This window comes from Ambystoma mexicanum, chromosome 8 (assembly GCF_040938575.1).
Source record: "Ambystoma mexicanum isolate Mex_15411 chromosome 8, UKY_AmexF1_1, whole genome shotgun sequence".
NCBI classification, from domain to species: Eukaryota; Metazoa; Chordata; class Amphibia; order Caudata; family Ambystomatidae; genus Ambystoma; species Ambystoma mexicanum.
This window is the reverse complement of record NC_090929.1, coordinates 496,358,630-496,382,734: the sequence shown is the minus strand read 5'-3', so window position 1 is coordinate 496,382,734 and position 24,105 is coordinate 496,358,630. Positions and strand designations below refer to the sequence as shown.

General features: G+C 44.3%; 1 protein-coding gene across 2 annotated transcripts in view; it reads left to right on the top strand.

The window, feature by feature from the left end:
- LOC138472141 (solute carrier family 35 member E2A-like) overlaps positions 1-24,105 on the top strand; it is a 729,883-nt gene that overhangs the window by 145,886 nt on the left and 559,892 nt on the right. For both annotated transcript variants that reach the window (XM_069610153.1, XM_069610154.1), the window contains exon 3: positions 18,959-19,094. In XM_069610153.1, coding sequence (XP_069466254.1) covers positions 18,959-19,094 — 136 coding nt within the window. The remainder of the gene's footprint in view (positions 1-18,958; positions 19,095-24,105) is intronic.

The window sequence follows — 24,105 nt, the reverse complement described above, 5'->3', positions numbered from 1 at the left end:
AAGAGGTCTTTAGATCCCCAAAGACTGCGTATATCCTTACTCTATTAAGAACAGTATATTTATCCAAGATTAAGTGGAGATGAAAACTCTGGTCAATGGTGCTATGCCCTTTTATTTCGAAAACTGGCTTGTAGGTGACAATAATACCAGCTGAAGCAACCCAGCACTGAAAACATTCAAGAATTACTTTTGCAAATATATTCCCCGTCCCATCAAGGAGAGATATGTGCCGTAGTTTGCTGGCTGGTACCTGTCCCCTTTCTTACAAATCAGAACTATTTCCACATTACGCCATAACCTTGGTATAACTCTATGCTCCAGCGCCGCTCTAAATACGCGGCTCAGTAGAGGGACCCATACTGAATGTTCATCTCGATATGGATACACTGGGTTCTTGTCTGGGCCCGGTGCGTTGTCCCCTGATTGTGCTTGAATCACCCTTTCTACCTATTGTGCTTGAATCGCCCTGTCTACCTCCTTCTGTTATCGCCAAGGCATTTATGTATGGGGTAGATACATTCTCTGATACACGTTCCTCCAACTGAACTGCCCTGAATTGGTACAACTTTCCAAAATGCTTATACCATAGGGGGATATACTACATTGCAGGGTTTTGGGGGCACAAAGACCTTTCCCTGCTACCATTTTACAGAACAGACTGGAGTCCCCACTTAAAAACGCCAAATGCAAGGCGTCCCATCTATCCTGTTGAAGGCAGCCATTTTCTTCTGAATCGGGGATTTATATACAATCCTCAGTCTGCAAAGCCTTTATCTACCGCTTTGGCCTCCTTCAGACAACACATTAAATCACTCTTTGCTACTTTACATTTGTCATCCAACAACCCTCCCTACTTTAACTTCTTTTGTTGAATCTCTCTAGCAGGCTTAGTTACGATTATCTGCAGATTGTTTATCATAGATTCATAGCTGCCCACTATAAATTCAACACCAAAAGTAGGTATACACATTTCTTCAACGTTACACAATATAATGTGGCACATTTTCGGTTTGCAATTGTTTCGTAACGCATGTCCCCATTTTAGCCTTTGTTTTGCCAGACCAGTTGCCCCTCTATCTACCAGTCGATGAGAGTGCTGGCCCCCATGTAGCTAAATGGATAGAACATGTGAGTGGCCTGTGGTTACTCATATTCCGGTCAACTACAGAAAAATTGAGGATCACAGGCCATGCTTCAACATTTATCCATAAGTAATCAATCCTAGAGGACCCTTTTGGTCCAAAGAAGGTGAGCCCCGCTGGCTGTTCAGCCCTATGCCTGCCATTACAGGCTCTCAAACCCAAAGTATTGAAAATGCGGGCAGCATTAATGGCTCATCAATATATCTGTAATAGACCTTCCAATTTGAGTATTCTTAAAAAAGGTAGCAGGCGCCCCTCTCTAGAAAGAACATTGCATGATAACCTGTTCTGTGGTTTTTTCCCACTTTGAGAGTCTGCAGCCATCGCTTTTTGCTTATCATGCCTGCTACCTTTTTTAAATACTTCCAATTTGAGTGAATTTTTACATATCGAGGGACAGGGGTTTGCTCAAAATAGCCACTCAGTTTTGCAATGGAGGGTGCAGAACACGCTCCAATTCCCTTATCTTGTTTGTAAACGTCTCCATTAAAAAGAATCATGCTGTTGAGTGAGAATTGCAGAAACTCTTCAAACTTCTCATTGTGCAACAAGAAGGAAGCTCAGCTGTCACCAAAAGGTTGTCCATTGTTCCTATTGCAAGTTTGTGCTTAATCAAGATATATACAACTTTAACATCTATCTTCACAAGTATATCTTGTTCATGCCACCCAATTCTTTCTAATAGTTATAGAATATGCACTGAAGCTCTCATGCAATCTTAATTGACGTACTTGTGGTCCAATAGCCTTGCCATGATCATACACCTTCAGTATAATGTCTATGCTTTAAAACAATATTATTTCATGTGAAGAGAACGCCGACTATCTTTTACCGATGATCTTTCCAATCTGTGGGGGTTCAATTCACTAATTAATTGGGATGTGTATAATTTGACAAAAATTGGATAACTGTCACTTGTCTCAGATTGCACTAGACTATTATCCTCAAATTTGTATGCTGCCTCCTTATATAGAGGACTCCCAAACAGGATGTTGTGACATCCATAGCAGAACTATACTTCAAGGTCCATTTAACATTTCATTTCAAGTATTCAGTCATTCTTGCTGTTACAATCATTTAGTGGTATTTCTACAAATTACATAAACAATCAAAACTTCTTTTTCAACAATGTAACGTTAATCCGAAAAGAACAACATTCATAAAGATTACAAACTGGCCTTCATATTACATCGTTATTATCTAATTGACATCATGAACACTCCGTACACATAATTGTGATTTTTCCAATATGTTTTCAAAAAAATGTGGTGCCTCTCCAGTATAGACTACAAGTCTTCACCAGTAGCGACTTGATAGCGGTAATGAAATAAGTAAGTGTGCGTATGACGTAAGAATGACGTCTAGCGCTAACATATCATGCATACATATATAAATAACAAAATGGCTTCTGCTAGATACGGGGCATGCCAGAAACCTTTTATTTTTTTGCAGCTAATCTAGCTGGTATGAATACAATCCAATAATTTAGTACATACTACATCAGTCTGACTTTATCCATGTAATACATAATTCCTTCACATTGGCATTCTCAGAAATAGTTAGCAACTTTGGAATGTTTCCTCCCCGTTTCTGTGTCTCTTTATGTCTTTTTGGCAAACCCGTAGTTAATCGATAGATAGCAATGATCGCAGCAAACTGGAGTATACCAACAACCAAATAAGATGGGTTGAGTCTGAGGTGCTTTTTTAGTGGCTCCTTTTATGATATGTAATTCGATATCCTATGTTAGGAACTTGTCTTTAACAGGCCAGAAAGACTTATACAAGAGGACAACACTTTACGGATCTATACATAGCATGACATTCTGATTACTTCTGAAGTGATTCATAAGTGTACTTTCAAACAGTATGGTAATATGATATGAAGATTATTTTATGGAAATACTATTCATTTGATTGTATTTACTTAATGTCACCAAATATAGATATACATACTTGGATGGCTTTTCTGTTCTCTTTTCTAGAGCCTCTAAAAGGCTGCGGTGAAAAGTGTTGATCAAGTCTTTCACAACTAAGATTTGCGATAATGAGGATTTCCTAATGAAGAGAAATGTACAGTGAGCCAATTTATAGTATCTGACTCAAGCTATACAATCAGATGTTTTTTGATTCACAAACGTACGGGTTCTTGATTAATTTACAATTTGTTGCCTTGAAAACATTGTATTGTCAAAACACGTGTTGGCACAGTGGTTTAGGTATTGTGGTTCAAGATCACATTGTGCTCACATTAAATCCAGTTTAAGCCAGTCAGATAGCACAGCGAGCTCAGCGCTAGTTTGACATCTGTGCATAGCCTGCGGACGCAGGTTTGAATCCCGGTGGAGCCAACTAAGCCATTCATCCTTCAGAGGTTGATTAATTGAGTACCACTTGGTGGGGTAATGATATCAAGTGTTATTACAGAGCTTTTATGCCCTCGGGTGAGCTAACGCTATATAAAAACTGGTATTGTTATTATTATTAGCAACGTAATTTATATCCCTTTATTTATTTATTCCCATCATTGAATCTCACTCAGCGTTCAGAACATATTGGCCAATTATAAGCGAAGGAGTGAGTACGCAGCTATTTATGACTAATAGGGTATTTTGCAGTATGCCCTTCCTCATGTGTGATTAAGCTGCTAAGTAGTTTATCAAAGACAGGGCTTTTGGGTGCAAGACAATAAACAGGTACTGCAAATATTGAAAAGTACATAGTAATGAGTCCACTGTCTGTAAACCTTGGATTCTTAACAAAATTAAAGTTGACTGGGTCAGGAAGCTGTCTTAAAAGGGCATTAATATTCTGGGCTAGAAATGGCGAGTAGGTTGCCCGTCCTCATCAGCAGCAAAGGAGCCGGAGTCTGTTGGCCGGATTAGCGGTGGAGGAGGCTGGGCACGGGGCATGGTTTCCAGCCATGTGAGGATTTCACCTTCTTTCACATGGCTGGGTTTCGGGTAAAATGGCAGTCTTATCAGGGTGCCATGGTTATTTGGATATGTGCCTGCAGAGTCCAAGTTGGGGGCTTGGCGGTTCCCGGAGCCACAGCCTAGCCCGGCAAAGACCCAGAAAGGCCGTTGGTGAGACTCCAGTGGCAGGGGTAACAATTGTGAGGTTGGTGACCTGGGAACAGGAGAGACAGGCAATCTTTTCAGTCCTGGGGACCTGGACCTGATCAGTAGCATGTATGGCTGGGTGACCTGCAGGACGAGTAGGTGACCTCTATGGTGGCAGAGAAATCTCAACAATATTCTTAGACTGGGGCGCAGTAGCACCCAGAGTACTAACAATAGGTCACAATTACTCTATCGTGCTATTTAGTCATTGCTGATAAACCATTTTATAGATGGATTGTGTCCTCTCAGGTATTCCTCATCTTTGAAATATTCCCATTCAGCGTCAGCTGCTATAGAAACATTTTCACAGCAGAGAGCACTGTGCGTTGTTGATATTGTGTCCCTCAGCGGCCTCCATCCGTTCTAGAGTATGACGTTGGTACATATAGCATGCACTGCACATGTTGCCTCAGTTCTGTTTTCCTGCATGTGCAACACGCTTTGGACGATTCATTTCTACTGCATAGTAGCAGTTTTCTTTGAAAATGACTACTCCTAAGACTGGCTTCAAAAGATGTTTAGATTGTGGGTCGAAGATTTCAATCACAGACCCACACTTTATCTGCCTTTTGGTGCCTAATTACGATCACAGGGTCGATGACTGTGGTTCTTGTCGGTCTATGACAGGAAAAGAACTTGAAGGAGAGGAAAGGGAAACTCGCCCTGGGCAGGCCCTCTTTGAAATCCACTTCGACTCCTCATTCCTAGAGAAGATTGTTGGATGAGAGAAGCTTAAGGGGCTTTTTGCCTAAGCACTCAAAACACTCCAAGCGCTCACAATCCAAAAGTAGTTCCCATCATTCACCGGACTCCTGCAGAAAATCGAAGAAGCGACCTTGTTCGCGCTCTTCGGACTCCTCGCTTGATCGCAGACTAGTGAGTTTCCCAGGTAAGTTGGCTACCAAAGCTGAGTGGGATGACCTACACCTCCAGATGGTGAAAGCTTTTCAGAAGGCGGCTACTCCCACCCCTTTCAAGAAGGCTTCCGACCTTATTGCGTCTTGCAATGCTGCTCAGGAGTCTATAAATGTTGCTGCTTGCATGCCCTCGAGCCCAGGCAAGAAACCTTCAAAGCTACTTCAAGGAGCTCTGGAGACCTCGAAGTCTTGAGATAAGCTCAAAGTTATGTGAGAGGTCAAATTTGAGACAGACACACAGGTATAGGTTTCTCACAAGTCACAATTTTATTCAACGAAAAGGGGTTGAACAAACTCCTGTCTTTCCCTATCTGATAAACTAAGGCTAAAGGAAAAGGACCTAATGTCCAAAAATATCTATACCTTGCAATTATTTGGCTGTTTAAACTTCCAAAAAAGACCTATAAATTCAAACACAAAAGTTATAAACAGGAATTCTTATGACCACGTTGGATCCCCTTCCCTGGATCAAGTCAGGATTTTCCAAACCAAAGTTCAATTTCAGAAAAGTTCTTTTCACTAACCAAGTTCTACTCCAGGTAGAAAGTAGTTCTTTATATTCAATATGTCCTTCACTTGGCAAAGTGACTATCTCAGTTCAAAGGGTTTTTCACACTTGCAAACAATAGTTAGTTTACACAACCTTCTTCTTGGCAAACCAAAAAGACTTTCTCTTTACACATCAAGTCAGAAGTAAAGGTAAATCTTCTCTGAAGATCAATCACTTGTTATCATGTCATATTTTTCTCTAGCAACAACATCTTAGTCAGAATGGGTTATACAATAGTTCATCAAACACTGAAATGGATTTGCCACTTCTTTCCACCACAACCTTCTACCACATTCACAGTACTTCAAGTTTTCTTCTTCCTGGTCCACTCGCCTGTCAGGATTAACCACTATGTGTCCCTTTCCTGGTTTACTCTCCTGCCAGGATAGAATTCCTACTACTACAACATGTACTCTGTATGCCATTTGTGTTGACAAGCCTTACCACAGTTTCTATCTCCAATATACTGTACAAAAGGACAATAGTTCTCACATTGATCTGTTTGCCATAAGCAATGCAGGTTATACAGCTCTGTCACTCCCTCCTCTGTAAAAGGAGGGATTCTCTCTGGCTGTATCTGATTTTCCTTTACACAGCCTTTTGGCTGTTGGTAATGTGGTTTACAACTTCCTCCCTCAAGGTTTCTTGTTGTGGGACTTTTAAATTGAACTGACCTTGGTGTTACTCCCGGCTTTCTTTGGCTTTGGCAATGTACTTTATAATATCCCCTTTTTAGATATCTCTCTTCAGGAAAGTTGTATCTTCTTTGTTTTGTTATTGCCCCTCTTGGGCTTTGGCAATGCGGCATATAATATTCCCTTATTGGAAATTCCTCAGTTTGGCTTTGACAATGCGGTTACAATATTCTCCCATTCGACATCTTTTAAGAGTTGCGCCCAGTTTGCTTAAATTCAAATGTTAGGTATTCAAAATTACTTGGTGGTCTGCCACTGTTCAGTATGACCGTCAACAGAGCTTGCACAACCCTCATCGTTTGCCGGTGAAAACCTTACACCGGAGCGGGTTACAGGATGCAGATAGCTTCTCTCTCCTTCTGGGTCGCTGGCCTCAATACTGCTTCCCGCTGCATATCCTATTCATACACCAGGGATCCCGACCTCCTCTGTATTTTCTGCATGGCGTCCTGCTGTCAGCACAGCGGTGACTCCAACCTCTGCTTCTTCCTGCTGCTTCTCTTTGGCCCGCACCCTAAATGCCTTTTTAAATGTTTAAAGATCCCGCTCGGGTGTGGGTCATTACAACAACGAGAACACACTTTACATGTGGGTAACTCTGGACCCCTCTGCCCCATCTCAGTTCTAGAAGCATTATGGGACTTGGATTCCATAATGTTCCTAGTTGTTTTAACATCAGTCATCAGTTTTACAATAGGCCATTAAAACTGTGTGGTCATTAGGGAGATTTCTCAGAGGGTTCTCCCATTCCACCTGACCCGGGTATCCTCCCATGTGATCCTCCCGCATGCTACCACCCCCAGGGTCAGGATCAGGATCGGGTAGCGACTGCCTTTCCCTGGCCACATGAGAAGAGTTCCAGGCCAGGGATTTTTGGGCCGATCCCCTCTGATTCATCACAGTTAAGACGCAATGCCACTCCTTCCACAGGACTTGCCTCGAGTTCTATGATGCCGAAACCATCAGTATCTTCAGAGGTTTTCAGACCTATGGCTAGAACAGACTTTTAAAAATCTGTCTTAGGAGTAGGTGGTACTTATCGGGACACTCCCCCTTTCGGCCTGGAATTTGGAACTCCCAGTGCTCCGGAGGCCTTGATTTCTGAGGAGTCCAGGATGCTGCATCTGGTGGACTCATTAAGAGATGCTACTGGGCTAGATACCTCCCCAGAGGTGTAATCTGCCAGTCCAGAGCCTTCTGCACATGCAGATGCTTCCTATAGGGCAGTCATGGGCAAGGTGACTGAATATCTGGGCTGCGGTCTACAAACAGGATGACCTTACAGATCCTCTCGACACAGGCCCTCCTAAAGACTGTGTTCCCCCATTCCATACTGCTCTGAAGAGCATAGTCATGGCAAATTGGGAAGGTTCTGATAAGAATCCTGCGGTTAATAAGGATTCTACTAGGAAATACATGACTTTGAGTGTAGATCGGCGAGTCTGGTGGTGCAGGCTGCCACTGCTTCATCACAAGCAGCCGCCAATCCTACAGTTCCCCCTGATAGGGATGATAATATATGTGATACTCTAGCTAAGCATTTTCTCAGCCAGCAGTATGGCATTAAAATCCATAAATGCCGTGTGTGCATTAGCCAAATTTACTTTCATGCTGTGGGAAGTGGTGGCTATGGCTGCTGAACACCTCCCGGATGGGGAAGAAAAGGAAGGTTTCTGGAGTATTTTTAAAGATGGCAAGAACGCAATGTGCCAGTCGCTCCATTCCAGATTGCATTCCGTTGATCGCATCAGCCGAGCAATGGCAGCCAGTACTGTCTCTCATAGATTTGCCTGGTTGTGTAAGTTTGGCTTTGCACCAGATGTCCAAGCAAGGCTATAAAACATGCCTTTCAATGGCTCCCATTTGTTTGGCTCCAAGGCTGATGAAAGCTTAGAGAAACTTCAGTCCTCCAAAGCAGCGGCAAAATCGCTGGGTGCAGCATTTCGCCAGCCGTCACAAACCCATGCGGTTTCCCAAAGTTGGAGGGGCTGATCCTTTCGCTATTTTTCTTAGGTTGGAATGTCAAGGTGCCAGGGCACACTAAGGGTCCAGGGGAGATTTTGATGAGGTTGTAAGTCCACCAAAGCACTTGCAACCTCTTTGCTGTTAGTGGCCCCCGCCGCACCAAAACCTCTGAGGCTTTGGTCCACAGGTCTGTAGTGGGGGTCAGGCTGTGTCAGAATCTGGAAGAATGGCAAGGCATTACTTCGGATGCTTGGGCCCTGCAAACTGTAGCCCAAGGTTACTGCCTCCCTTTCTTGAAAAGGGCTGCGATTGTCCACCAGGGAGTCAGACCTTCAAGTATCCGGATCTGCTCCTTTTGCATGAGATTGCATTCTGCAGCAGTAAGGCACTATAGAGCCATGCCTTCATTGGAGAAGAACCAGTGATGGTATTCCACTTACTTCTTAATACCAAAGAAGGACAGAGGTCCGCAAACCATCTTGGACTTGAGACACTCAAACAAGTTCCTCAGGAAAGACAAATTCAAGATAGTCACTCTTTCTCTGATCCTCCAGGCCCTCCAGCTCCAGGAATGGATGCTATCATTGGACCTTCAGGATGCTTACTTTCATGTGCCTATTCATCACAAGCACAGGAAGTTCCTGAGGTTCGCCATTGGCAGTTCTCATTTTCAGTTTCAGGTTCTGCCTTTCGGGCTCACCTCTGCCCCAAGGGTTTTCACCAAGTTGATGGCAGTAGTCAAGAAAACTACATCTTAATAGATTGACTCACCTAGTAGACTTCCACATAATGAAAAAATGTTGTATGGCTGCTACCCATTCTAATTTGCTGGTCTGCTTGATTTTATTAATTCTGTTCAGATTCTGAATCAATTTGTATACAATCTTCTCCTCATTGATCAGGAGGTCATGGCTTCTTTTGCACTTTAGAATTTCCCAATTCTTTCTCCAATTGGGGATGCACTCTTTGCATATTTTGCATACTGCACTTTACAAATGTATTATGTATTCTTGATATGTGTATTATGTTTACACGTTTTTATCATCTGTGCTAAAGCCAGCAGAATGTGGCTACAAAAGCTAAAACTCATTTAAATAAACTTGTTTGAACTTTACCTTCATTCCACCCCCACGTTGTGATCACGGAGTGCTGCCATGGTCTGGCCTCTCCTTAACTTGCTACCATCATTTCACCGTAGTGTCCTCGCTCTCTTCGCTCTTAACATCTTTATCTCTTATCTTCCCCTCAATCTGTGTTTGGCCCGTTTCTTCCCCCCCCCTCCACTGTTGAATTATTTTCCCCTTGTAATTTGTTCTTCTCTGTCTCTCCATATCTTCCATTATCGTTTAAAATTCCTTCTTTCTTCTACATCCTCACTCTATAATCTGGTAAGTAGCTTTTCAATGATTACATTTTAGTCGGTATCATTTTGTAAAATTATGTGCAATGCTATATAGATCGCAACAAGACCACCAGAGTTATATTGGGACCAGTAACTGAGAGCAATACATCCAAACAACCAGTAAATGTAACCGGACAAATAAAAAAATAAAAACGGAAAGCAACACATGTTTATGTTCACCTGGACCAGAAGATTCATAAAAAATCCACTTCATTAAAAACTGACCTTATTTCAAACTATGACTCCCTTCTTAAGACGGGGCCTGCTTGATCTTGCAGGGCCATTGGTAATAAAAATCACACTGCCTAATTCCCCCGCGATCGCCCAGACAAAAATAATGAGTTCGGCACCGAGTTCCCAGTCTGCCCCAGTCTCACTGTGTGCTTTCATTGAGGAGCTGCACGACATGTTTTGTCCTGAAGTCCTGCGTTTGTGATGCCTACTTAAAGTGACTGTGGGCGCGGAGCGGAGTTCAGGCACCGAGTTCCCAGTCTGCCCCAGTCTCACTGTGTGCTTTCATTGAGGAGTTGCACAACGTGTTTTGTCCTGATGTCCTGCGTTTGTGTTGCCGACTTAAAGTGACCGTGGGCGCGGAGCGCGGCGCGGAGTTCGGCACCGAGTTCCCAGTCTGCCCCAGTCCGCTCCAGGTCGCATTCATGGCAGACACTATGAACAAGAAAACAGGCCCCCAGACCCGCCACAAAACACTGCAACAGCCCCGCATGCTGAATCCTTGGACAGCCTTGAATAAGGCTGCAACCACAGACGGAAAGGTAAGCAAACAAATTGTTCCCTTGCCGACGAACAATTCTGCCGGCCAGCTGCTGGTTACGGCGGATATGTCAAATGAGCCTGATGAGCCTGATGCGGCTATTGAGGCCGCAGACAGACCGGACTGTAGTCCCCTCGCAGACCCGTCTGAGGCCATGACCAATGTTGACCCGCCTCCCTCTATTGAATGCAGCAGCGGTCTCACTGAACTGACTGAATTGACTGGGGCCGTGTTCAACATTGACCTGCCTCCCTCTACTGAATGCAGCAGCGGCCTCGCTGAACTGAAAAAGGCCGAGTCCAATAACAACTCTCCACCTCACACAAAATGCAGTAATGATCCCAGGTCCCTGATCGACCTTGAACAGCCTGTCTTATTATCTGCGATAGCACCATTACAAAAATCATTGCTATCATTAAATAACTTAAAAGCCGTTTCACAATCGATTTGCGAGTTACGAGAGAATATCCCCAGTCCTGTAACTCCAGAGCTGTTCTATTCTCCATTTGAGATTACGGATACAGACCTGATGGCGGCATCCAATGTTGCATCCGACTCTAATGAACCTGATCCTGAACCTGAACAAACCACATCGATAAGCTTGAAAAGCCCAAATGGTACACAGGCAATCATGCATGAGCATTCAGAGCAGGACCAACCTCCAGTCAGTAGCCAAGTCGACTGTCCTTTAATGTAGTTGGAACTCGCACAGAAAATAGGTGGGCTGAGCGCTCCTCTAAGTAATTCTGAGGAGACAACTGGTCAGGTGAGAAGCACACAAGATCCTCCAAGTGCTCTCACGAAAAACTCTCATCGGATTCAATTTCATGCTACTCATGAGGGTTTGGCACCCCAAGGGGAAAAGGTCATACGTTACCATGCCACGTTTAGCAAAAACTGTCTTGACAAAACTGCAAGACAAATCTTCAATATGTCAGAACTACCTTTAGATGAAACAATTATGCACAGCAAACTTGCTGACACGCTACACTGAAAAAACAGCCGCGGCTGCATGCTGCCAGCTGCGAGCACCACATCTATGTCATCGGCAAATTCCATCTTGCATGCTGATGGTAATCTTCAAATACGAGACTGCCACGAAAGTGCTGGACTCATATGCTTCACCATGTTTAGAAAAAGACAACTCTAAACACATGAATGCGGCAACAATGAATCTTTTAAAAGCTACTTTGCCGCACCAAATTCTCAAGATCGCCAAGTCAAACACAAGTACGCCGTTGGCGTCCACGAGGAAAAGTAACAGTGCCAAAGGACTCGTGTCGGCACGAAAAAACGGCCATACAGTTGAAGCCCACGCACAAATCGAGGACTCTTCTAGCCTCTCGGCAAGCTGTGCAGAAAATACCGGACATACACCAGCTGAGGCCAGTCTTTCCTCGGCTGCGGCCATGCAAATCCATAGCAACGTCTTAGCGGCTTCTTCCTTGGCGATGATACCTTTTGTGAAGCTTTATGAAGCCCTAAGTGAACGGATTCAGGATCAAGGTGCAATGCTATTGAACCTAACCCAGAAAATGGATCAAACTGAAAGGTCCAATACGTTCCTAAAAGAGAAAATACACGCAGAGGCCGAGCGCACTGCAGTATGGCAACAAAGGCAAGGTGACTTGGCCACTCGAAACAGTTGCCAACATGATAAATTGGTCGTCGGCTTGTTAGAAGCTTTCAAGCTTACGAGAAAGTGCCACTGTTCTGTCTCCCGTGGCTGCGACGGCATCTGCACTGTGCAAACCGATACGACAGTTCCTAATAAGCAGACTGCTAGGACCACGCCAGATCAGACTCTATCCTTGACGGATACTGCCAGTGGGACAAATGTGGATATAGTGGACTCCCGACATAAAAAAAAAAAAAACACCACAGTAGCAGGAGCAAATCCATCGCAAAACTCTCTGGACCTGGAACACACCAACGAAAAGGCAAAAAGCCGGGATGTTCCAAGAAACCACTCTCATGATGACGGAATCACTGTTGTTAGCATTGAAAGTTCTCAGGATGATACTCAACCACAAATAGTTGTACCTGGAATCCAGTTTTCATCCTTTGGTATCTTCACTGGTACGGCAAAAACAACCTCAATCACCTCACACACGCAACTAAAACATCCGGAAAAAATGCAAGTGGTAAATTGACAAAGAAACCCACACTGGCTGGACCTTCAAAGACCAAGACATTTATAAGAAATCTATCCACTCTGCCAAAACTAAGTTTATTTAAACGTAATGACGGCCATAAAAAGAAACAGTCAGATTCTGCATCAAACAAGACTACTCAGGTTCACTCTACTCAAGAGAAACACAAACGACTCTAAAACGAAGAAGAAGAATTTCTGATTCTGAGACAAGTATCACCACAATTGCATCTACGCCAACCAACCTATGCGACATATCCACATACTCGATCCAGGACGATCAAGATGCCTCTAGTGCCTCAAGTTGTAATCTTTTGGATCCACCTCAAGCCCATGCTCAGAAGCCAAACAATGGGTCAGCAAAAGCAACAAAACCCTCGGCTGCGAACCATCAAACCACCAGTGCAGACATTGTAAAGGCAAACCTAGTATCTGAGGCTGACCCGCAGTTGAACCCGAAATTATCCTCAAATCAACTAAATCAGCGTGTTCATTTCAAAACAAGGGTGCATGAAAATAAACCCATTAAAGGAGTACTTGGTTACCGCAAACCACGCTTACAAAATATCCAAAGTGATGACGCTGAAGTAAACCTCAACTGAGCAAACATCATGAAATTATTCAAATGTGTGCCATCGCTATGAACAATTGAATCAGGAGATATACAGATTGTTGAATGTCCTACAAAAAAATCTTCGGATCAGGTGCTCTTGCATATCAATTCAGCCACCGTACGTAGCACTCTCCTAAGGGCCAGAGATGAGCTGTTGTTCTTCGGCTTTGAAATTTTGTCTGAACCTGAGCAGGATGAAATCTCTCAAACAGAAAAACCAAAAGAAGGAAACAAGCGATATAAGAAACCTGTTGATTCTGCCGCATTAAGGCAGTCGATGAGTGTCACTAAGAACCCAAGTTACGAACAAACTCTGCAAAAAAATGTACCGGACAAAAAATCGAATCAAAATCAGCTTCGGAATCAGCATTAGCCATGACTGACCAATACTGAATATCCATTTCTGTTTCTATCATGGAACACACGTGGTTTCAAACACTTATTCAATGTCTTTGAAATCCCCTTGAAAAGTGTTTTCATCATATGTCTACAGGAAACATGGCGTTGCAAACAGCCTATATGTGACGGGTTCACCATCCTATTAAATCCCGCTGAAAAAAATGCTAAAGGCCGTCCAAGCTCAGGCCTAATAACAATGGTGGGAATAACACAAACATGGTCAGTTCCTGTGTCAGTAAATCCAAATCCTAATGTGCAAGGTACTCTCATGCACACAATGGAAAAAAGTCTATTAGCCAGGAAGCACTTACTGATCATAAACGGCTACTGAAACCCAGCAAAGATCAGCACAGATGTATTCATAACTGCAATCTCACAGCTAATAGACAATGCCATGCTAGCTCATAACAACTTGTCAGTTATTTGCTGTGGAGATCTGAATTGCACCTGGTTCCAGTTTGACCATTCTTTGCAAATGTATCAGCGACTGCCAAATGATGTGATCGAAGAAAGAGGACAAAGATGGCAGACTGCCATGGGCTTGCGTGACTTATCCATGCTAAACGGTTCAACAAAAGGAGACGTTCCTGCTAAGCCAACATGGTATCGTGATACAACACATAGCATCCTCGACTACATATGGATATCTAGTAATCTTGAAACAAAGATTGTCGACTTACAAATAAAGAAAATGAAATACAGTGATCACAGTCTTTTGCAACTTTGTTTCATGACGGTCATGAATCCGCCTAGTAGCCCTACCAAGGTCACTTTGGAAACAAACTCAAGAGGAAATCGTCTTTGACTAAATGGAAATCAGATTCAAGGCCTTGGGATGAAGCTAATGAATACGCCAACCTCTCAAGGTACTGATTACATTCCACTGTTGACAGATTTCACCACTGCTGGAAATCCCTCAAGGCACCTTGGGCGGTCTCACAGACACTTATACGAAGCTAAAAAGGCCTTGCAAAAAGACCTGAGAGAAATAAGAAAACGCCTCCCAAGAGTGGATGTTCAAGAGGCCGTAAAAGCAAGACGCGCGACCTATCGAAACTGGGCGAGGTCCCATGCCATTATCATCGATCAAGATCGTGCTGAGCATATGTTACGCCTACTTATGACAAGGAATACACGTGATATTTGGAAGATTTTGAATATGGACCTCTCTAAATGTACTTCGAATATAATAAAGACCATTCCAGGAGACGTATGGGACATGCACTTTTCCTTGGTTTTTCAGAAATCTGAAACAGCGGCTCTGTCAATGATTTGTGCCGTAGACACTCATTGGGATGTTTAGATGGCGCACAATTATATTGTACGAGCTATTAATGCCTTAAAGATCTCGCGTGCAGCCGGACCAGATCTGATTTCAAATGTAGATCTAAAAAAACATCCAAGTGAGTGGGCAAATTTCATTGAAAACTTGTTCATGAAAATTAGCCTGTCTAAAAAATTGCCTGAATCGTGGAGGACCGCCATAGTGGTGCCAATTCACAAAAGGGGCAGTTGGGATGATCCGAATCACTATCGCCCAATTGCCCTTTTGGACACGATTGGAAATATCTTTGGGTCTAGTTTGCGTGTTAAACTTGCAAAGTGGGCAGAAACTTCTCAGATTACTGACATATGGCAAACAGGGTTCATGAAGGGTGTTGGAGTTGATGTAAACCTGTTAATCTGGACGATCCTAAAACTAGAAACTCTAAAGAAAAATGGAAAAATCCACTTTGCATTTATAGGCATGAAACAGGCTTTCGATGGTGTGAACCGCAGCCTATTATGGGCTAAACTGTCAAAATGGTGTTGTCTGGCATCCATCCTTCAACCAATTATTGCACTCCACGACCATACATCAATCAAAGTCCGATTAAACAAAAGTTGTCTGCTATCGAATACCATCTTGACACATAAAGGTGTCAAACAAGGATGCCCGCTTCTGCGGAGCTATTCAAACTATTTCTGGCTGATCTCCCGAACTACCTCGATCAGGTTCCTTGCTTCTCACCCACGATAAACCAAATCCCAATTAAATGTATCATCTATGCGGATGATTTGGTGCTGATGGACAGAACCCAAATTGGGCTCCAGCGCCTTCTAGTGGGTCTACAAAAGTACATGGTCTTAAACGAATTGACAATAAATATTGCAAAAACAAAAATTGTGTCAATTGGAAACGTAAAAAGCAAGAAAGATAAAGGGCCTCAGTACACGGACGGCAGTAAGGGTTAACGGTCACCGTTAATGGCAACGGTGACCGTTAACCCTTACCGCCGTACTACGAGGTCCCTTTGCGGGTTGGAGGATTTAAGGCCTGCTTCTTGCAGGCGTTAAAATCCAACCCGCTAAGGGACCTCGGAGCTAATTACGGCACCGCAAAATTGCGGTGGCGTAATTAGCGCCTTCCCCAGTCCCATAGAGCCCTATGGGGCAGAAATGGGAATGGGGAAGGGCAATGGCGGAAAGGGGATTTACCGCCCCTCCAACCTTGGAATGGGGCGGTAAATCCCCTTTCCGCCAAGGCGGTGCCGGTATTTTACCGGCATGAGCCATGGCGCTAATAGCGCCATGGCTCACCGCCTACTGTGTAATGAGGCCCAAAGAGTTTAGATGGTAAATCGCCGATATCAACATCTCTTCTGTTGATTCCATAAGATACCTAGGGATCCAATTCAACAACTCTATCCGTGAACAGCAATGGATTGACAAATTAACATCAAAAGTGATGAAGCTCGCTCTGCAAGGAGCAAAAATCAACAGGAACTATGAAAAGTTTTCTCTGGAACCTGTCCTTAAATTCTACCTACAAAAAGTGGTACCAATAATAACCTTCGGGGCTGAGGCTGGGTGGAATATAAGTGAGCAAACATGGCATGTATTGGAAGGTCGCTTCTGGTGAAAAGTACTGAGGTTGCCACAATCAACATCGATGACTATCCTGAGACATGAATTAGCTATAAATTCACTGCACATCAGAGTGGTTTGGAATTCAATTGCCACAATGCGTAAAATAGCCCTAAAATCACCGGCACCGGCATATAAAATCTTTGCCAATGAATATGCTCCAAACAACCAAAACTTACTTAATATATGGTTTCGTAAGTTATTGGCATTCTTAACGGCTGCAGACATAAATAATCAAGATCTTCTAAATCGCCCGCAGCTTGCCAAAAAGAAATTCGAAAATTGGGCTTGGATTGTCAACTATGAATCACGACAAAAGCTGAAATCAACAAAATTGGTGGGAGGCGATCACAGGAAATTAAATGAACCAGCACGCTATTTACTGCATTGTCCATCTCGTCATCATCGAGAGCAATTTCTTAGGTTTCGGGCAAATATTCTAAATTGGCAAAGAAATGATCAATCAATAAAAGATGACCTTTGCCGCTTCTGTGGTCTGGCTACTAAAACATCTAAACATCAGATAATCGAATGCAAACAGATAGTCAATCAACGCTCATTACACCTTGGAAAGTTTGCCCCCTTGGATGAAGATGTGGATAGGTGGTGGGCTAGGATCATCTCTGGAAATAATATAAAACTTTTGTGCGCAATTGTGAATTATCTTGACATGACTTTGAAAGCAGATGCTTAACACTTTTGATTAGTTCTTCGTGCTGGTTTTTCTGGAGGGCTTGTGGAGTTTTCTTTTCTCTCTGTTGTCTCTTTCCTTGAAACAAAAGTTTGAATTTTGTGTTCAAACTGTAGATTTTTTTTCAAATAAAAAAATAAATAAATAATGAATCCCTGACAAAAAGATAGGTATCGGCCGGGTAACCTCACAGCCCATCCGAGCCACTGCACCAAGCTGTCACTGTGTGTTGGATGCACAGCTGAGCCTCTGGCCCAGGATTCTTGGCAGCACATCCCGCCCTGCGAAGGCAGAAATTAATTGGGACCCCCACACCGGAAATATGCACAAACACACAGAGGTGTACAGTTGCAAGCAAGAAGCGCTGCCCAGTCCTTCTGCACTGGACTTCACAGCACCTCTCCCTTTATTCAGACTGTTACACACAGGAAGAGGTTAGTCCATCTCCCTCAAAGCCCCCTTCCAGACCATACATAACATAAGCTACCCAGACAAGGCTCAATTCTACTCTATCAGGTGGGAGAAACATGTGTTTCCAGAGAATGGCAACAGCAGACAAATGGATCATCCAAGGAAGGGAGATGGGAGAGTAGCCTGCTGATCACGCAGAACTAAATGGAGAGGGAAGATGCAGGGTGGAGGAAGAGCTTGCTGCTAAGCAGAAAGCGGAGCAAACTACATTGATGCAAAACCTCACATCAGAAAATGTAAGTTGAGCATTGCATTATAGTGCCAAAGTAATGTTAAGTTAAGCAGACCTTTTGAATTCCCTACAATATCCGATTGAGCTTAGTGGGACCCTTGGCCCAGGGAGAGGGTCCTATTCCAAAATTTGGTTGCCATTTCAGTACCTCGAGAAAATAAATGGAGAAGCGGAGATATGCATAGTCTATCTGATGTGGCTTCTTGAGCGAGGCGTGTAAAGTAAGGAAGTTGTTCACAATAAGGTTATTGATTACTCTCGTCTCCCAACAGAAGTGTTCAGTGTAAAGTGTGTTCTGGAATTCAAAAAGGTGCGTGGTCTATAATTGTGGAGGAGACAAAGTAATGGGTGGCATGGATCAACCTGGAGGTCTTAGTCTGCTGTCAACTCCTGGTCTCATTATTGTTGTAACAGTAAACTAACGTTTCCACTTGCCTAAAAACATTCTGGAGTAGTTGTGAAAATGTTTTCTCTGTGCTTGATGCATGTCTTGTGATCTGCCAATAAAATGAGAGAAAAACTTGTCACATGCTTTTTAAGGCGACTGTATGTTTCTTTTCAGTGCATGCCACCCTGCTTGTCTAGCGCATACTTAACAATCTTCTATTTTGCCAGGGCCGGTTTTTATTACAAAGGGAGGGTAGTGTACCCACTCTAAAAGTGGCACGCAGATCACTGCATTCCATTGTTTACCAAAAACACATAATTCTGTACTTGAAAACTGTGATGTGCTACTCCTGTCTCAGTGCACTCGTTCAACAGTTCAAGTGACGTTATTGTTAAGAAGAGCTGACCAAGTGGAAATTAATCAGAAAATTAACAAAGCTTGATCAATTCTATGACACTTTGGCAGTAAATATATATCTAGGGCAAGAAGTCAAACGCTGTTCTTGTCGAACTCTAATCAACTTCTGGTCCTTTTCTTGCAGGTGCCGTCCAGATGCTAACCACTACCTTCATCGGCTGTGTGACGCTCTCTGTGCCGCGTTGCTTGTATTCACACAAATCGCGCCTCTCCTATCCTCCAAACTTTCTCATGATCATGCTGTTTTTTGGGCTTATGAGGTAAATGCCTAAGGGCCTTAGTAGTTACATTATGAACTCAATTGCTCAGTCTCTGAAATGGAAACTGTTTAGTTTTGAAAATGTTGAATATCATAAGAAGCTGTGTTTTTTTGTTTTGGCTGTAAGGTGGCACGCTTTATGAAGGCTGAACATCAAACTTTGTGCTCGAAACGCCTTCCAGTGTTTCTTCAAAGCAGTCCTCTGAGTTCATTATTTAATGGGAGCTGTAACCGTGGTACTGGAGTAATAAAACTGTCTTACCCAGTCATCACTTTCAGCTTCTGTATAGGTATTAGATAGGTATTTGCCAGGCACCACCATTATAGGCCCAGGTACTTGCACCAGTTTGCAGTTGCTACAATCAATGGTCAGTTGGTACCATTACGGCAGCGCCTGGCAAATGCCTATCCCATGTCTACACTAAAGCTAAGACCATTGGCATTGCCAAAGCTTGTTTATGTGTGCTGCTAGAAGGAAATCCTTTTTGGTTAAAAAAGCTCTACCAGTGGAACTACTTTTTACTATGTTCCACGGGTGGACTTCCTTTGCATTGATGTTGGTGTTGCTTCCTTTCCCAAAAGGAGATATTAGGGATAAGTGCCTTTGCTTATTACAAAGTTCTTTTTAAAGTGTCGGTAGCGAAAAGACACAGATTTGACAGGAAACGTGGCATGTCCCCGGATTGCGTCAAGCTAGTTTCGTAAAGGGCACTGTGTCTTGTAGATCATCATTCAGAGCATTCTTCTTTCATACCTTGTAAGAGAACTTGGGCTTTGATGAAGGTTAGAGACTCCTGGCAGACATCATTTCTTTTTTATCGAGCACCAGCTCTTGTACACCATTTATGAAGTACCACTTTCAGGAATGGGTGTTTGGTATCTTTTGACTGGATTGTGTCCTCCCAGTATTCCTCATCTTTGATATTCAATATCCAGCTTCAAGCTGCTTTGGAAAAATAAATTCGGCAGAGGGCGCTGTGCGTCAATGCAGTCGACTCAATGTCCCTCGAGGGCCTCCGTCTCGAGGATGATGTCATCGAAGGTACATATCGCACGTGCAGTGCCTGTTGGCTTTAGTTCCGTTTTTCCGAGTAAGCTTGCGCTTCGAGAACTACAGTGCGCTTCAAATAGTTTGGTTCGTGAAAATTGAAAAATGTCATCATCTTTGACACCGACCACCGACCGAAGACCGGGTTTAAAAAGTGTCAGGACTGCGGTTCCAATATGTCGATAACCGACCTCGGCCTGCTCAATATGTCAATCGATGACCGGAAAAGCTCTGATGGAGCGGAAGGGGAAATTGGTGGTAGGTAGAAACCCCAAGAAATCCCCATCGACAACCCCGTCGAAGAAACCTTCTTTGGACGATGCGAGAGGCAACTTTCCTTGAAGGAAGAAGGTGAAAAAGTCCAGGTCGAGGAGTGGCTCCCACCACTCCTCGTCGCCGTCAAAGAGGCACCATAAGTCGCCTACTTTGACTTCTTTGTCTGACTCCTCTCCTGAGAGAGCTATATCTTGTGCCACAAAGGCCTCCACTCTGGCCGAATGGGAAGCATTCAGGTTCGAAATGTTGAACATTTTTGAAAAACAAAAACCCTCGACAAGCTATGCTCCTAACGTGCCTTCTGAAGCCGGTAAGGAAAGGGCTTGAGCCAAATCTTACGCGCCCTTGGGCCCGGGACGAAGGCCAGATCCACATCGAGAGCCGACGAGGCCTCGACACTATGAGGAACCATCGAAGGATCCTTCGAGCCGTAAGTCAAAGAATAAGACTAGGTCGTCGACATCATTGACGCCAGCCGCACCCTCAACGCCAGCTGCGCCAATAATGCCATTGAAACCTTCGGTGCCACCGAAGTCGAAAAGGACTTTATTGAAAATATCGTTGACTCCTCGAGCGTCGGGTTAAACATTTTTTAAACCTTTGACTCCCTTACCAGATAAAACTTGTATTCCTTTTATTTAGAAAGGATTATTTTAAGTCACTAACCTTTTTTTTTATGAGGACAATGAGCCATCGGATAACGATGCACCATTTGGGTTACAGTACGGTACAACAAATGTCCCTGATAGCTTTATATCAGAGGTGTCCAGGCTAAAAGATCTTTATGAAAACGTGCAAACCGCCAATGGAGTGGACACTTCACCAGAGTTAGAATTTGGTAAACCTGAATCTGATGCCATGCAGATGCATAATATAGGCAGTTTCTGTCTAAGGTGGTATATTACTTGGGATGGAGTAGGCCTATCCTCCCCTCCCCTTCGAGCAGTATGATCTAACAGACATCCTTGATAAGGGTCCGCAAAAGCATCCCATTTTAACTTTCCGCATTGCACTTCAAAAAAGGGTGTCTACTAATTGGGAGACGTTGGGGTCAAGCCTGGCAGTAAACAAGAACTTGACAGGAAAATACTGCCATGTAGTAGAGACCACAACTACTTTTCTAAACACCCCACCCCCAAAATCTTGTGGTGCAGACAGTTACTGCAACCTCAGAACAGGCAGTTTATCCAACCATCCCACCATATAGGAATGACAAGGGTAGATGCATGGGCAAGGAAAGTTTTTTTTCTGCAGGGAGCATGGCACTTAAGTCAGCCAGGTCTACATGTGCCTTAGCAAAGTTTTCATTCACTCTATGGGACTGTATTTCAATGGCGGCTGAGCATATTTCCAAAGGGGAGGAAAGGGATGGTTTCTTGGCTATTGGTAGAGACGGCAAAGAAGCCATGTGTGAGTCTCTTCAGTCGGCTCTGGATTCTGCTGACAGCATCAGCAGAGCTGTGGCGACAAGGACCATAATTACCACATTTGCATGGTTAAGGAAGTCTGGATTTGCACCAGATCTGCAATCTAGACTCCTTAACATGCCTTTTAACAGGTCTCACCTTTTTGACAGCAAGGCTGATGAAAGCCTTGATAAGCTGCAGACCTAGAAGGCAGCAGCCAAATCTTTAGGTGCCGCTATTAAGCAGCCTCAGCCCTTTCGCCCCAAGGGCCCTTCCTGGAGGGGTAGATCCTTTCGCTACTACTCCTCAGTTGGAAGAGCGAGAGGAATGGCTGTTCAAAGAGGCCAAAGAAGATTCCCTCGTGGTGGATGAGGGAGAGGTGCAAAGCCCGCCCAAGCCGGGGCATCTTTACCAGCAGCCACTGCTTCAGCCGTCTCGAACCCTCTGAGGTCTTGAGTCACGAAACCCCAGTGGGAGGCAGACTGTCTCAGCATCTGAAAGAATGGCGAGACATTACTTCAGATGCTTGGGCATTAGAAACCATAGCCCAAAGTTACTGCCTTCTCTTCATTCAGAGACCTCAGAACCATCCACCGGGGAACCATTCTGCTCCTTGTACAGGACATTTTGACCCTGCTAGAGAAAGGTGCTATAGAGCCAGTACCTGTAGCGGAGAGGAAGAAAGGATGGTACTCTCCATATTTCCTAATGCCCAAAAGGGACGGAGGACTGAGACCCATCTTGGACTTGAGATAATTGAACACGTTCCTCAGGGAAGACAAGTTCAAGATGGTAACACTTGCTCAGATCCTTCCGGTCCTCCAGCTCCAGGATTAGATGGTGTCATTGGACCTTCAGGATATCTATTTTCATGTGCCAATCCATCTCAACCATAGGGAATACCGGAGGTTCTCCGTTGGCAGTTCTCATTGTCAATTTTCGAGTTGTGCCTTTCGGGCTGACCTCAGGTCGAAGGTTATCCCCAAACTGATGGCGGTGGAAGCAGCGAGTCTCAGGGCAGGGGGGATGTATGTCTACCCCTACCTGGACGATTGGCTGATCAGGTCGCGTTCTCCCGAACAAGTCCTGGATCATCTCAATGTCACCTGCCACTTTCTTCACAGACTAGGCTTCTCCCTCAATTACAAGAAGCCCCATATGACACCATATCAAAAGCTCCAATTCATTGGGCCGTACTGGATACATCCTTGGGAAAGAGCTCGCCACCCGAGGCGAGGGCAGAAGACATTCTGCAGATGGGCTCCAAGTTTCAGAGTGCTCAGCGTCTCCCGGCCTTTGACTTTTTGAGATTGCTCAGCCTCATGACATCCTGCATTTTTCTGGTGCCAGATGCTCGCCTGACAATGAGATCCCTTCAATGGACTGTCAGGACTCCATGGTCTCAGTTCTTGGGCAACATGTCAGACCTACTTCAGGTTCCAAGCAGGGTCGCACAGGGTATTCTGTGGTGGGCCTGCAAGGACAATATCCTGAAGGGAGAACCTTTTTGGCAACCATGTCCGGAGATAAAAGTAGTGACGGACGCCTCATACATCGGTTGGGGAGCCCACGACAACAATCTGACAATCAGCGGTCGTTGTTCTCCATCAGAGTCCAAACCACACATCAATCTTTTGGAGCTGAGGGCAATCAGACTTGCTCTGAAGGCCTTTCTGCCCTCTGTATGGGGAAAGAATGTCCTGATAATGACGGACAACACAGTGGCCATGTACCAACTCAACAAGAGAGGAGGTGTAGGGTCACTAGAACTGTGCAGAGAGGCAATGCAGCTCTGGTCCTGGGCAATACAAGAAGGAATCTCCCTGTCGGCAGTTCACCTAGCTGGGGAGGAGAACACGAGCAGGCAGAGCACAGTTTTTCACGAGTTGGAAATAGCTCAGGAAGTCCTTCAAGAGATCTTCACCCTTTGAGGAACCCCTCAAGTGGATCTGTTCGCAACCAGTGTCAACCGAAAGTGAGAACTGTACTGCGCCAGGAAGTGTCCTCCAAGAGGAGCTCTAGGAGACACGTTCGTGGTGGACTGGAAGTTTCCACTCCTGTACGAGTTTCCTCCCGTCCCCGTCATTCGTCACATGATCAGGAGGTTGAGAAAGTTCTGGAAACACATGATCCTAATTGCCCCAGATTGGGCCAGGAAGACCTGGTAGCCAGACCTTCTGGACATGTCCATCTGCCCACCAATACATCTTCCACAAAGAGAGGACAGTCTCTCGCGAGAGGAGAGTTTGGTTCTACATCCAGAGGTCAAGACACTCAGCCTT